Here is a 16,221-nt window from a genome sequence, read left to right on the forward strand (position 1 = left end):
GTGGTTACTAGGGAGTTTCTAGGGGCTTTCTAGAGAGCTATGATGTTCTGGTGTTTTTATTTTTATTTTTAGGATGACATGGAAGTTGCTAGTGATGTTTTAATGCTTTTCTGTAGTGTTTTTGGTGGTTGCTTGGGTGTTATAGGAAGTTGTTTTGAAGTTATTTAGTGGTGCTCTAGGTGGTTGCTAGGGTGCTTTAGGAGGTTACCAAGGCATTGGTGTTTGTTGGGGTATTAAAGGGAGTTTCGGGATGTCTTGGGTGGTTTCTAGGCTGTTTTAAAGGGTTTTCAGGGTGTTCTGTGAAGTTGCTATAATGTCCTATGTGGTTTCCAGGGTGTTGCTAGGGTATTCAAGGGGGGTTTCAATCTGGGTGGTTGCTAGAGTGTTTTAAGGGGTATCTAGGGGGTTTCTAGTGTGCTCTGTGTAGTTGCTAGTGTTTTAAAGGGTTTTTATGGTTCTATGGTCTTTTTAGATTTCTTTTTTTTTATATATATATTCTGGGTCATTTCCAGGATGGTCTAAGTGGTTTCTGTGGCTGCAAATTGTAAGTCTGATTGCTTAGATAAGTAACAGCGTACCTATTTTCAATAAACATCATGATGTTTGAGATCCATGTTTGTTTGACACACCCAAAGTTTGAGCAATAGTAAAAGTGTTGGATCTATCAAGCGCTACTAATCAACCTCACCTTAATACTCACTTAACCAAGAAACTCAACAACCCAACAAATTAGCATTTGAATCTGGCACTTTGTCGTCTGCCTTAATAGAGACAGACGGCTAAGTTTTCTCCAAGGCTGCTCTCCACACTGACGGCAATAACAGAATTAATGGACGCAGGCCAGTGTGTCTTGACCTTCTGTCCTGCATTACGAACACACACGTCAGGGTAATTGGATCCCTGAAGATATATGTGTGATTCTTAAGGAAGTCTCCGATGCTGATCTATATGTCCACGTCCCATTTCCTTTGTGTCCATGAGCTCAGTATTGAGTTAGAGCTGCTGAACTGTCCTTTCAGGTCTAGCGCTATCAGTAAATGCTGTCATTCATCCTAGATTAGAGGTTAAATAGTATATGATTCCTTTCAAGCACCTGCAGGCAGATGCATGGAGATGGTCTTAGCTTCCATAGTGCTCTGAAACCCAATCCCAAAGTAAATCTCTGAGCAAAATTTGATTGCTCACAGATTGGTGCTTCTCAGGAGGGCTTATTGGAATTTGCAGCATCAACTTTGCATGAGATGTTTCTCCAAAAGTAATAGACACAAATAAGACATTGAAGGATCAACTTCATCCTAGATGTTTCTCCTCGAATTCCTGAAACAGGCACTAATATAGAAGGAGATAGGGAAGATGTGGATGGATTACTTGATCTCAGATTATTTGGCTTTGGGAGTCTTCAAGTCTGAGTACAGAGAAATTGTTGAGATCTATTTTAAATGTTTAGAGGATGCTCTTAAGATTACTATAGTATTTTTGTGAATAGTGTGACGAATAGAATATTTATCCTAAGCAATATTCTCCTTCTGAACTCCATTTAGGGCCAGATTTACTAAACGGGGCAAATTAACATTAGACCGCAATTCCATAAAAGTGCAGATGGGAGGGGACGATTCTACAGGTGATTTACCAACAAGTAAACTAAAGTTTCAATCTGCTTTTGATTTAATCTGCTCTCAATTTCACTCATAAGCAAAAGACACAGTGTGGTCTTCATTTGAGCTCATTGCGGTTTAGGAGAAACAACTGAGATGTTACAGAAACCTCACTTCTGATTTATTTTTGTGATTAACTTTGGGACACAACCAAAAGTCAAAATTTTCTCTCAATTTAATGTCTTTGTTGTTTAAGGAAAACACTTGAGATGTTACGAGATATCTCATTTGCGTTGTTTCTTCTCTAGTGTCAGTCACAACTCCAAACACATTAAGAATTCTCTTTACTGAGAAACAACTGAGACAACGCAGAGATCCCATTGGATGGTTAGTCACACTTTGCAACTATAGCACCAATCTACACCTGATTTCCACCCAAACTGCTGCAGTACAGTACAAGAGCAAAAACGTCCTCAGGACAAAGTAAAAGAATAACAAACCACTTCCCGAAAAGAGGACGAGCGACGTAAACCAATTTAAGCCACCATTCTAAATTAAAAAGAATTGTTTAAGGGTATGAACTAAAAAGGGCAGCTACATTTACGTGAAGAAATGGAATTTGTAATAAATGAGCTTCGTGATCAGCAGGGAGAAGGTGAAAAAAAGATGAAAATTGCCAATAGAAGGGCAGAGGTTTTTATGTAAATGAATGCGAGAGCTGAAATTAACTCAACCCTCAGGGTGAGTGTGTTATCACTTCCCTGCGTCGATGGAACTCCAGGGAATGGCAGGTTAACATCATAAAACAGCCAGGCAGGTTTGAGCCTCGTCAGGCTATTTAATTTGAAGAATGTTTCTCCAAAGGGATGAATGGGCTGAGAGATTGAGTGTTGTGGTTGAATCCACCTATAGTGACCTTCACCAACTGTTGTAGTGCTCATGTGTATATGTGTTCACTTTGTGGACACTTTTTCAACCTTTCTTTTTTAGAGCAGTCGATGCCTTGCTGGTTGCTATGATGTTCTGTGTGGTTGCTATTATGTACTGAGTCATTGTTCTAAAGAGTTTCAATTGGGGCCAGGGGTTGTTAGGATGTTGCTCAAGAATTGCTATGATGTTTTAGTGGGTGTTTATGCTATGGTGTGGTATTCTAGGAGATTAATTTGATGTTCTAGTGAGTTTATGATTATGTTTTCGAGGTTGTTATGGTGCTTCTAAAATGTTATAGTGGATTTCCGTGGTGTTTTGGGTTGTTCTAAGAAGTTGCCAGAGGTGTTCTGGGTGGTTTCCAGGGTGTTCTGTGGAGTTTCAATGAGTTTTTAGGGTGTTGCTAGGATGTTCTAGGAGGTTGCTAAAGCATTCTGATGGTTGGTAGGGTATTGCTGGAATGTTTTATTGGATTTCTGTGATGTTTTGAGTGGTCTCTATGATGTTCAAGGGGTTTTCTATGATGTTCAGAGTAGTTGTTCTAAGAAGTCTCTGCTGTGTTTCAGTGGGTTGCTACTGTAGGTTGTTGCTTGAGTGTAGCTGCGATGTTTTAGTAAGTGTTTGTTTTCTTGGTGGTTTCTAGGGTGTTGCTAGGGTGGTTGCTAGTTGTTTTTACGGTTCTAAAGCATATGAGCAGCATTAATAGTAATGTAATTAGAATAAACTACTAATTAACCTCAATTTTATACTTTCTTAACCATGCATTTCAATGCCCCAACAAATTGTCACCACAACATCTGAACTTTGCATCTTGTAATTTGTCCTAATTCAAACTCTTTTGTCTTTTTCCAGCAATGGCCACCTGGTTACCAGCTGTCCTACTGGTGCTACAAGTAACCACTGCATCTTCTGAAGAGCCCATACTGGAGTTTTCCACCGATACACCCATCAATAATGTGGCACAGGACCCGCAGACTGGCCGTATTTACCTGGGTGCTGTCAATGCCATTTATCAGTTGAACTCTTCATTGTATCTTGAGGCCAGAGCTGAAACGGGGCCCAAGAAAGATGCGAGGGGTTGTACCCCTCCGGTGTCTACTTGTCAGGACTTGAAAGACACCAACAACACCAATAAACTCTTGCTGGTTCATTCGGATAATGGGTCGCTGATAGTCTGTGGAAGCTTATACAGAGGAATCTGCTCTCTACTCAACCTCACTAACGTCAAAGAGCAGATATACTACAGCGACAGCAAAGGAGAGCGGACCTATGCCACCAGCACAGAAGAGCACGTTTCCGTGGTAGGAGTCATGGCCGTGCTTGAAATTGACAATAAACCATTCAGCGTCTTTTTAGTCGGGAAGGGCTATGGAAGCATGGATAGCTCCAAACTCATCAGCACCAGAATCGTGCAGAACTACCGTGACTGGGTCGTGTTTGAGAGCATCATCGAGGCGTCTACGGTCCAGGCGGTTCCCTTCGTGCCCAAGTATCTTCACGACTTCCGCTTCGCCTTCAAAAATGACAACTTTGTCTACTTTCTCTTTTCACGCACTCTCGGCAGAACAGACAACAAGAACTTTACTTTCGTTTCGCGCCTCTGCGAGAACGACAATCACTATTATTCGTACACGGAGCTTCAGCTTAGTTGTGGTGTGAAGAATCGTTACAATAAAGTCCTGGCTGCATATTTGACAGACCCGGGGAAAGAGCTGGCCCAGGCCATGTCTGATTCCGGAGAGTACGGGAATGTCCGGGAATGGGATAAAGTCTTGTTTGTGGTGGCTAGCTCGGAGGAAGGGGCCACCGAATCAGCTCTGTGTATGTATCCCCTTAAAAACATCAACCAAAAACTCTTGGCCATCGTTACCGCATGCTACACGAACAATGGCAAGATTGACGAAAGATTAGTTGTGGAGAGTCCCTATACGTCGAGTAAAGATGAGCCGTGTGTCAAACATGATGTGAGTAGCAGCTTTTCATAATATTGATCAAAGTAGAAAATTAATTTCTTGCCATCTTAACAACTGACAGTGTTTAGCGTAGCTTTAATTATTTCATTTTATTTGATATTTTAGATATTATAATTGATTTCTACATTGATACCCGTTATTTACATGGAATTATTTGTCATTTACGTGTGTTTATGTTTGTGTGTGTGTTTGTGTGTATATATATATATATATATATATATATATATATATATATATACACACACACATGAAGTTGTCCCAGTGGTGTAACAAATACTACCAGATTATGCATCCCCTCGTTAGAATTGCCTAATCCCAACCCCACCCCTAATTCGAAAACCCCTCCCCCCACCCCTACTGCTTAACCTACTGTAACAATACTAGGGGATACATGAACTGGCAGGCTGCAGAATTCTGCACGACATCGTCTACTAGGCTATTGCATGTGAGGATCATTTATAGCCTTTTCTCACAGCATCTGAAATAAAGGTATACTTTTGATGGTTGATGGTAATCCAGAAAGGATTATTTGTTTATAAAATACATATGAATGATATTAAATTATATTCCAGTTTTAAATGTGCTTCTGATAGCAGATTAAACAAAATTTTGATTTCAAAGACAATCAGTTCGAAGGGAGCATAATTAGCTTTTTGGGTTAAAATAATTTGTTAATATGAAATTTGAATGGTATGACAATTAGAGATTAGACTGTACAGAAATTTAAATCTACACACTATACTCATAGTCGGACCTGTGCCAGAGTACAACCCACACAAAGAAGATAATTCCACACACTGCTGCAATTGCAGATTTTCAAACAGAGATGGCGACAAAGAGGCAAAATTTACGGACTGCAGCTTTAAATATATATATATAAAATACTTTTTATATTAATTTAAGAGATGATTTGATCTATTGATCAAACACTTTGAACCCTTTGAAACTTAATTATATTTGTAAAAATTAATATATTTATATATTTTTTAAAACTTGAATGTAAACCAGCTCCACAATTTTGAGTGATTTCACTACTGTTAAAAGTGTGTTTTGGGAAAACTGCAGCAAAAAGGAATAATTTGTATGTGCTTTACACACAGCAGCCAAAGGGTAGAGATTTACAAAATGTACTCTTTTATAACCCATTTAACTTCTGTGATGCTGTGAAAGAAAATACTAGGAATAATATTTTAGAGCTGGAGCAAGTTATTATATTTTGATGAAAGATTAACAAGACAAGGCCAATAGCGTATAAATAGCACATTTTGATATCATGTTTATTTTAGTGTCTGTTTCCTTAAACTCTTTGTTGTCTTGCAGAAAGACATATTGAACCAGAACAAGTGCGGAGCAGATTTTCTCCCGTCTCCATTGGCCAGTCGACAGGAGTTTGCCTTGAAGGCCAATCCGGTCTTCATCAGGAAGAACCTGCTGACCGCAGTGGCCGTGGCTGTCGAGAATGATCATACCATTGCTTTTCTGGGACACAATGCCGGAGAGGTGATCAAGGTGAGATAAGCTGTGTTAAATTCAAGAAAATACTTGAATTTAACACAGCTAAGACAATGAATACTTTGAATTTTAGAATGAGCATAACAACATTTCAGATGTCGAGCAACAAGATTTGTCCACTGGTTAGTCGGGCATGTCGTCCCATAGCGTAAATACACTAAACAAAATTATAAACTCAACACTTTTGTTTTGGCCCCATTTTTCATGAGCTGAACTCAAAGATCTAAAACTTTTTCTATGTAAACAAAAGGCCTATTTCTCTCAAATATTGTTCGCAAATCTGTCTAAATCTTTGTTAGTGAGCACTTCTCCTTTACCGAGATAATCCATCCACCTCACAGGTGTGTATCAGGATGCTGATTAGACGGCATGATTATTGCACAGGTGTGTCTTAGGCTGGACACAATAAAAGGCCACGCTAAAATGTGCAGTTTTATCACACAGCACAATGCCACAGATATCACAAGTTTTAAAGGAGTGTGCAATAGGCATGCTGACTGCAGGAATGTCCACCACAGCTGTTGCCCGTGATTTGAATGTGCAACAATCGGTTTCCATAACCAAAGAATTTCTGAACAAATTGAATGGTAGACAGATTATATGGCGGTTTGCTGATGTCAACATTGTGGATCGAGTGGCCCATGGTGGTGGTGGGGTTATGGTATGGGCAGGTGTATGTTACGGTAAATGGTGGTCACAATTACTGACTGGTTTCAGCCAGCCACCCCCCACCCCCGCCCCCCGGACACACCAATACAGTAAAACTGCACATTTTAGCGTGGCCTTTTATTGTGTCCAGCATAAGGCACACCTGTGTAATAATCATGCTGTCTAATCAGCATCTTGATATGCCACACCTGTGAGGTGGATGGATTATCTCGGTAAAGTAGAAGTGCTCACTTACACAGATTTAGACAGATTTGGGAACAATATGTGAGAGAAATAGGCCCTTTTGTGTACATAGCAAAAGTCTTAGATCTTCCAGTTCAGCTCATGAAAAATGGGGGCAAAAGTGTTGCATTTATAATTTTGTTCAGTGCACCTTTGTTAGGTATTTATTCAGCATCTCCCATTATTCGCATTAACCCTTTTTCGCAAATTTTCCATTTCCATCACTTTTTTCTGATGCGATACTTCAAAATGCACATAAAACAGGGTGATACAATCATAGCTAATGAAATAGAATTTAACTTTTTAGATAAAAAAAATGTAAACATCATAAAAGATGACCATATGTCTTATGCACTGTATTCTTCAACTCTATGATTGCTAGTGATTACCTGGAAAAGAACAACCAGCAAAGCCATACTGGTTTGAAACAACACGAAGAGAAGTAAATGACACAATCCTCATTTTTGAGTGAACTAACCCTTTAACTAACTTTTCCTCAATGTAAAAATAACCAAAAATTGACAGCCTGTAGGAGGACGCCGGAAAGAGGCCTTGTTAAAGAAATGTTGAAGAAATTTGAGACCAATTAGCGAAACCGCTACAACCAGCTGGCTACCTGTTGTCACACACCTGATTTAGCATGCGCATCACAAAGCTGGAGTTTAGGCTTTGGCAGGTGAGGTGTAGCGAATCTCTGACAGAGGGATGAAAGAGAAAAAGATATTGCTGTCACAGAACCCAGACACAACTAAACACGTTAGATGATATAATATAAATACTGAACCTCTCGCTCCACTTGAGTCCAATTCGTACATCCCTATAAAAAGCCTTTGTTAGAGCTGATTATCTGTAGGATAGACTGATGAAATTGAGCGATAGATAAATAGATAAAAAAAGTCCAGCAAACGGAGTCTGGTTTTATGGTCATTATGCGGCTTGTAGGCTATTATTTGGAGGTTGACGGGTTGTCAAGTGCGGCGGCTCAGGTGCGTGGGACGCACTGAAGGGGTTTTGTGTGGTCCGTAAATATGACAGATGTGTCCTGTCCTGTGCTGGACTGTTTAATTGTGGGTTTCTCTGTGTCTATTGTTCTCTCTTTACCCAGGTACATTTGTCAAGCCATCCAGAGGCGTACAACCCCGGTCCAGGCTACAAAACCAGCGGCTACATAAATAAGAACCTTTTCTTTGACAAAGACCAGGCACACTTGTACATCACCACTGAGAAAAAGGTACGAGGCTGGAGTCATTTATCATAGACGGTGTACTAGGTAGTGGCTCGTTGATTATCGCCGCCTCAGGAAACACATGATTGCGACTATTTCAGCGCATTGTGTTGTTACGCCTCCTGCTGGTGCTGAAATATATGTTATTATCAATATAGTGTACGTCCTGACTTTATGACCTTAAGGTGGTGCAGTTGCAGTATTGAAATTCTTTGCTGTTTGTGGTCTTCTCTGTAATTTTCTGCATTTAATTGGGCTCTAATCTTCATTTAGAACTGATTTTCTTTTCAAAAAACTACTTAACTTTTTATGGCTTTGACTATTGTCTCCTTGGGTCTTTTTAAAATCTGTTGAATTGTGACTGGTTTTGTATCGCATCCTTTAGATGCATCCTAGCACCAATGAGTGCGAGTTTTCTTTAATAATGTCATTGTTTTGTATTCGTGCAGATCACAAAGGTGCCCGTACAGGCCTGCCATCTGAAGTCAGACTGCCAGTCGTGTGTCGCTCAGAGAGATCCGTACTGTGGCTGGTGTGTCCTGGAGGGAAGGTACCCAGATTTTTCGACTTGAAATTGTGCTTATATCTAAGTTTATTACGTTTAAATCCAGCCTCTGTTTCCACTGAACATGACAAATAAAATAGGAATAAAATAATTAACAATAATGAAATCTATTCTAAATTAAATAATAATAATAAAAATAAAATATGCATGCGAAATAATATATTATATATTTATTTTATATTTATATATTATATTTTAAAACTATATCTAATATTTTTTACATACGCTTTCTGTTTATATTACTGTGTATACTGTATGTAGATTTTTTTTTACTTAAACAATTTAATTCATAATTTTTTACTGTATTCCTTTATATTCTTTTAAATGTGAACTGATAGTATTTTTTCCTATTTGTATATATTTTATATAAATATTATTTTTATCAAAAAAATGCTTTTCTGTGTTCCTGTGGCTCAGTGGTAGAGCATTGCGTTAGCGGCGCAAAAGGTTGTGGGTTCAATTCCCAGGGAACACACATACTGGTAAAAAAAAACAAATAATGTATAGAATGCACTGTAAGTCGCTTTGGATAAAACCGTCTGCTAAATGCATAAATGTAATCTACAATGATTTTATTGTATTATTTACAGAATACAAAATTGCAATGTTAAGACTCAGTTATTGTGTTTTCCCTGAACATAAGTGTTGTATTATAATATTGTTGTATTTAATTGCATGAGGAGTGTTTTGTTCTAATGCGTTATTGATTGTGTAGATGTACCAGGAGATCGGAGTGCAGTCGCGCGGAGGAAAAGAACGGTTGGCTGTGGAGTCCGATCCAACAGTGTGTGAAAATCGTCTCTTTCCACCCGCCAAATCTCAGCTGCTTGAAGTCCCAGCAGGTACCAGGCTGAGTGTCGTGGACACAATTACCAGAGCCTTATTTTTAAACCAGACTGCTCAGCGCTGATTATGAGAAAAAAAGCTGAGCACGACTCCCACACAATGAGGCCATATTGGTGAACAGACGGTGAAAACACAATGGGCGCCGATGGCGTGTTTAGAATGCTGTTGTAAAGGTGCTGCCGTTGTTTTTTGAGCTCTGATTACGGGACGTGTGTATTAAGAGGGCGCTTCTAGCTGATTTATTGAGAGAAATGTTGTTATTTGTTCAGGAACACTCTTATGAAATCTTAACAATTATTCAGTCACCTCACTGTAATCTGTGTTGGTTTAATCTGTATATGTAATAGTATCAAAGAGTTCAGATTGAAATGATGGATTGTTTTGCTCCTTTCTCTCATATCAGAGTTGAGAGTTTGTTCAATGTCCCTCAGGTTGAGATAAACGTCCGAGCGCTGCCGGTCCTCAGAGATTCAGACCGTATCCACTGCACCTTTGGCTCTTATCAGAGCGTCGCCAAGATGGTGGACGGCCGAATCAGTTGCCGCTTACCTGAACAGCATCTTATACCAGCGACACCTGCGCACCAGGGTACGTCACCACCCTGAATGAACGGTTTAGTACTCTAGCCCTAATGATGCTCTGTTCCTGAAAGCATCTCATTTTGTATTATTTTGTATTACATTTCAATCACATGTACTTACAACTTTCATTAAATTATTTATTATTTCATTTACTTGGCTACAGTTGTTAAATTGCAGTATGATGTAGCTTTTAAAGCAATAATTTAAATAAATTAAAAAAAATGTGATTGGTAATTCAAGATGTTATGTTTTATAATGTTATTACCATTTATACCATTAATAAAATTCATATATGTATTTTTATATCTATCTTTTTATTCTTGTTTTTAATTTTTTAATTCATTTATCTTTCCAAACATTTATTAAAATGCTTGTTATTATTATTACTAGAATTTTTCGAATTCATATAATGTCTCAGTCCAGTTCTTGAAATGGTCCAGAATTATGTGGGGTTTAAAAGAATAGTCTTATAACTTAAATAAAATTATAATAATAAATTATATTATATAATAATATAATTATATAATAAATGTTATTATATAATAAAGTTTTTTAATAAAAGAATAAAAAAATAAATATATATATATATATATATATATATATATATATATATGTGTGTATATATATATATATATATATGTGTGTATATATATATATATGTGTTTGTATATATATATATATATATATATATATATATATATGTATTTTGATATTTAATATTTTTTCTATGAATTATTTTATTTTCATGCTATTTCAAACCTGTATTTTGTTAACATCATGAAATCTCACACTGGTTTTCAGCATTTCATAGTAACCATATCTACTAAAAGAAGACAGTCTGACTAATCTTCTCCTCCGTTTAGCTGTCGAATTTGTGAACGAATCACTATTTTGAGTTGTTTCTTTCCCCTAAATCAGTTGATTTGCTTAAAAAATCTGACCGATCGCTTTAATTTCAGTCCGTCCTCATCCAGTCCTTGGAAGACTTGAAAAGTAGTTCATAAAACTACTTCAAGTCCACTTACAATGTTCATCAGGACTTCTTAAGGCTGTTTTGCTACTGTATCTTTAAGACTTTGAGGCTGATGACCTTTGCTGTGATTGGTTAGCACCTTCTCCTGACCCTCTCTGTGCATTTGTTGCAGATTTCGTGGCGGTTCCGGTCCACATCTTTGTGAACGGTAGCGTGGAGGTGGCGTCCAGCGAGTACAAGTTCTACAACTGTGCAGCGACAGTCCGGAAAGCAGAAAATACACCGTACGTTAGCTGTCTGGGCTCCTATTGTCAGCGAGTGTGTGTCTCCGCTTTATGCTGACACCACAGTGTGTATAATGAATACGAGCATCTGTAACGATGAGGTTTACTCATAAATTGTAATGCATCACTGAAGCTGGAATTGAATTTGCTTCTATAGAGACTTGCTTACGTTTTTTTTTCTCCTCCAAGAGCAGGAAATTGCTTTCGTTTCTCATTCATTCATCACACATGAAAGTCGATCCCTCATCTCGTTTTTTTCCCCTTCTCCTTGTGTTTTTTAAGAGCTCTGGGACATTGCTGATGAATGAGTATTATTTGAAGTGCACCGGGACTATATGCTTTTACTCCAAACATTTACACACTGATGAACAATGTAACTAGAACTCTGATTTGAAACCTCTGCTTTAATCGCTCCGCGTTTCTCCGCAGATGCACTTCCTGTGTAAGCAGCGCTTGGGGATGCCAGTGGAACATTGTGGCTCATACCTGCACGGATCTGAGCGATGCAGAAACTGGCGCCAATATAATCAAACACAGACAGGTACTGAACAGAGAACCAAATGAGCTCACACGCACCATTTTCTTCCTTTTTATCAGTATTACAGTCCATTACACGCCTCACTTAGTACACATACACTACTGGTCAGAAAAGGGTTTTTTGTAAGGAAATTAATACTGTAATTTTGTAAGAATGCATTAAATTGATCAGAAGTAAAACATTTATAATTATAAAAATATATATATTTAAATAAATTATAAATTTATGCATTTAGCAGAGACTTTACAGTGAATTCAGGCTAACATTTTTTTTACCTAACATTTATTTAAATGTAATTTATTTATAATTTATTTATATATTTAAAAAAAAAATCTTCTATTCAGCAAAGAATCCTAAATTAGAAGAGAAAATTCTGCTTTTGTCATCACAGGAATGTAATACATTTTATAATAGAAATATTAATAATAGAATAGAATAGAATAGAAATCAAATAGAAATAAAGATACCAAATAAATGCAACCTTGGTGAGCATAAGAGAATCCTTTCAAAAACCTAAAAAAATAAAACCAAATAAAACCCCTTATAACCAAACCAACTTTTTACTTATTGTGTACGATGCCAAAACATCATAAAATGTATTCAATTCTAAAAAATCATGCTGAAAAGGTGTTTACAACCATTGTTCTTCATTCAGCATTTTTGAAAGGAAACAGAAAGAAATCCACCTGCTGGCCATCCTTGAGGTGTTTGAACTGCCAGTGTTGTCATAATGATGTCATCTGTAAAGGATAATTGTTTATGAATACATTTGATAATGTTTTAAGGAATGGTTCACCCAAAAATAAAAATGTGATGAAAATGTACTCACCCTTAGGCCGTTAATATGTAGATGGATTTGTTTTTTCATCAGATTTGGAGAAATATGTAGCATTGCATCACTTGTATAGCAATGGGTCCTCTGCAGTAAATGGGTGCCGTCAGAATGAGTGTTATCATTTTATTATAAACTCTGAGTTTTTCACTTCACCAGTCATTAACTGATGCACTGGAGTGGTATGAATTACTTGTGGATTATGGTGATGTTTTTATCAGCTGTTTGGACTCTCATAATGACGGCACCCATCCATTGCAGAGGATCCGTTGCTGAACAAGTGATGTAATGCCAAATCTGATGAAAAAACAAACCCATCAACAGTCATGGCCAAAAGTTTTGAGAATTACATAAATATTGGAAATTGGAAAAGTTGCTGCTTAAGTTTTTATAATAGCAATTTGCATATACTCCAGAATGTTATGAAGAGTGATCAGATGAATTGCATAGTCCTTCTTTGCCATGAAAATTAACTTAATCCCAAAAAAACCTTTCCACTGCATTTCATTGCTGTCATTAAAGGACCCTGTCATGATAAACCTTCCTAATCATCGGGAAGAAGGAGGGGGGAACCGGCGGACAATCAAATGAAACTTTAATAATCAAAATAAACAGCGCAACAGCCCCTCGCGGACGACTGTTGCGCAGAAATAAAAAGCAAAACACAAACTAAAACCCAGGCCTGGTCCTCTCTCGTCCTTCACTGTCGTCGCTGCGGTTTTATATCCCTCCACCTCCTCCGTGGGACTCGAGACCGGCGAGTGTCGCAGGTGTCGCTCATCTCCAATCACTCCACCGGCCTCGCTCTGTTCCCACGTCCCTCGGCCCCGCCCCACTCGTCACAGACCTGCTGAGATCATTTCAGTAATGATCTTGTTAACTCAAGTGAGAATGTTGACGAGCACAAGGCTGGAGATCATTATGTGAGGCTGATTGGGTTAGAATGGCAGACTTGACATGTTAAAAGGAGGGTGGTGCTTGAAATCATTGTTCTTCTATTGTTAACCATGGTGACCTGCAAAGAAACGCGTGCAGCCACCATTGCGTTGCATAAAAATGGCTTCACAGGCAAGGATATTGTGGCTACTAAGATTGCACCTAAATCAACAATTTATAGGATCATCAAGAACTTCAAGGAAAGAGGTTCAATTCTTGTAAAGAAGGCTTCAGGGCGTCCAAGAAAGTCCAGCAAGCGCCAGGATGGTCTCCTAAAGAGGATTCAGCTGCGGGATCGGAGTGCCACCAGTGCAGAGCTTGCTCAGGAATGGCAGCAGGCAGGTGTGAGCGCATCTGCACGCACAGTGAGGCCAAGACTTTTGGAAGATGGCCTGGTGTCAAGAAGGGCAGCAAAGAAGCCACTTCTCTCCAAAAGAAACATCAGGGACAGATTGATCTTCTGCAGAAAGTATAGTGAATGGACTGCTGAGGACTGGGGAAAAGTCATATTATCCGATGAAGCCCCTTTCCGATTGTTTGGGGCATCTGGAAAAAGGCTTGTCCAGAGAAGAAAAGGTGAGCGCTACCATCAGTCCTGTGTCATGCCAACAGTAAAGCATCCTGACACCATTCATGTGTGGGGTTGCTTCTCATCCAAGGGAGTGGGCTCACTCACAATTCTGCCCAAAAACACAGCCATGAATAAAGAATGGTACCAAAACACCCTCCAACAGCAACTTCTTCCAACAATCCAACAACAGTTTGGTGAAGAACAATGCATTTTCCAGCACGATGGAGCACCGTGCCATAAGGCAAAAGTGATAACTAAGTGGCTCGGGGACCAGAATGTTGAAATTTTGGGTCCATGGCCTGGAAACTCCCCAGATCTTAATCCCATTGAGAACTTGTGGTCAATCCTCAAGAGGCGGGTGGACAAACAAAAACCCACTAATTCTGACAAACTCCAAGAAGTGATTATGAAAGAATGGGTTGCTATCAGTCAGTATTTGGCCCAGAAGTTGATTGAGAGCATGCCCAGTCGAATTGCAGAGGTCCTGAAAAAGAAGGGCCAACACTGCAAATACTGACTCTTTGCATAAATGTCATGTAATTGTCGATAAAAGCCTTTGAAACGTATGAAGTGCTTGTAATTATATTTCAGTACATCACAGAAACAACTGAAACAAAGATCTAAAAGCAGTTTAGCAGCAAACTTTTTGAAAACTAATATTTATGTAATTCTCAAAACTTTTGGCCACGACTGTATATATTAGATGACCTACATTTCTCCAAATCTGTTCTGGTGAAGTAACAAACTCATTGACATCTTGGATGCAATTTTTTTTTTGCTGTACTATTCCTTTAAGACCAGGAATGTGCATTACACAAATAAAAACATCTTCTAAGCATTGCAGTATTGCAGATGAGGATACGTGCCAAAAACGGCATGTATGAAAAAGCACACATCGAGTAAACGTCTCGGTGATGTATGTCTGCTATCAGCACCATTGATTTAGGCCACTTTGATTCGTTTCATGTGATTCTCGTCTTCAAACACCATATCCAACTGGTCTAGATGTTTTATTTATTTATTTTCTTAAAACCATTTCTTGAAGCATACAGCTGAATCATTATCGATATCCAGTGCCAGCGATTTCAGAAATGGCCTCCACACTCTTTGATATTTGCTGCTTCCTGGAACAGCCACACATGGCTGATGAAATGGACACAAACTAAATGACTTTACTCTGTAAGTTTAAATGCAAAACGCATTTAAAAAGTTTCAATGGATGTTCATTAATTTTTGTCAGATGTAAATTAAAAATCGCTAAGAAAATTGCTGTAGATTAGTGTGGACTTCAGCAGATTCAGCTTTCCTGAGTTCTCCGTCTCCTCTGTGTTCTAGAACAAGAGCTGTCCACGGTTCGAGAATCCAGATCCCGTCCTTATCCCGGTCGGATACAAAACCCGGATCAGTTTTGAGGGCATCAATCTGGACCCGTACAAGGTGACTTCTGTTTCTGCTCATCCTTCATTTTCAAGGTCACAAGATCATTCAAAGTCATTAAATCAATATATTTATCTCGTTTCCCGACACACTTGTGTAGTTTATTAATTAGGGCTGTTTAAGTTTATTTAAATGTGTTTGAATAAACCTCATGTGTTTATTAAGTAACCTAATAAATCACTAATAATATATCTAATATATATTAAAATATTGTACGTAATATAATATAATATGTATATTTTAATATATAATATAATATTGAAATTACTGTAATTATTAATTACATTAGTTACAAAATATAAATAAAATAAAAATATTATTTAATACTAAAAGCATATATTAATGTTTATATTAATAACCTTAAGCCTTTTTTAAATAATACAAAGACATTTTATTTATATAATCAATAATTTTTTTAATGTAAAATTGACAACCCTAATATTAAGATATTCAGAGGTTATATCCATTGGCAAATTATTTTTATTTTATTATTAATTTTATATTATTTATTTTATTAGTTGCTATTATTATTATT

At 37.9% G+C, this 16,221-nt stretch overlaps 1 protein-coding gene across 2 annotated transcripts in view; it reads left to right on the forward strand.

Moving 5' to 3' along the window:
- Positions 1-16,221, forward strand: part of plxnb2b (plexin b2b) — a 161,379-nt gene that overhangs the window by 118,290 nt on the left and 26,868 nt on the right. For both annotated transcript variants that reach the window (XM_059536883.1, XM_059536884.1), the window contains 9 exons: positions 3,375-4,486; positions 5,816-6,004; positions 8,004-8,129; positions 8,573-8,673; positions 9,404-9,530; positions 9,966-10,122; positions 11,261-11,372; positions 11,802-11,913; positions 15,585-15,686. In XM_059536883.1, the coding sequence (XP_059392866.1) occupies positions 3,377-4,486; positions 5,816-6,004; positions 8,004-8,129; positions 8,573-8,673; positions 9,404-9,530; positions 9,966-10,122; positions 11,261-11,372; positions 11,802-11,913; positions 15,585-15,686 (2,136 nt within the window). In that variant the 5' untranslated portion in view covers positions 3,375-3,376. The remainder of the gene's footprint in view (positions 1-3,374; positions 4,487-5,815; positions 6,005-8,003; positions 8,130-8,572; positions 8,674-9,403; positions 9,531-9,965; positions 10,123-11,260; positions 11,373-11,801; positions 11,914-15,584; positions 15,687-16,221) is intronic.

Source organism: Carassius carassius, chromosome 43 (assembly GCF_963082965.1).
Source record: "Carassius carassius chromosome 43, fCarCar2.1, whole genome shotgun sequence".
In the NCBI taxonomy this organism is placed as follows: domain Eukaryota; kingdom Metazoa; phylum Chordata; class Actinopteri; order Cypriniformes; family Cyprinidae; genus Carassius; species Carassius carassius.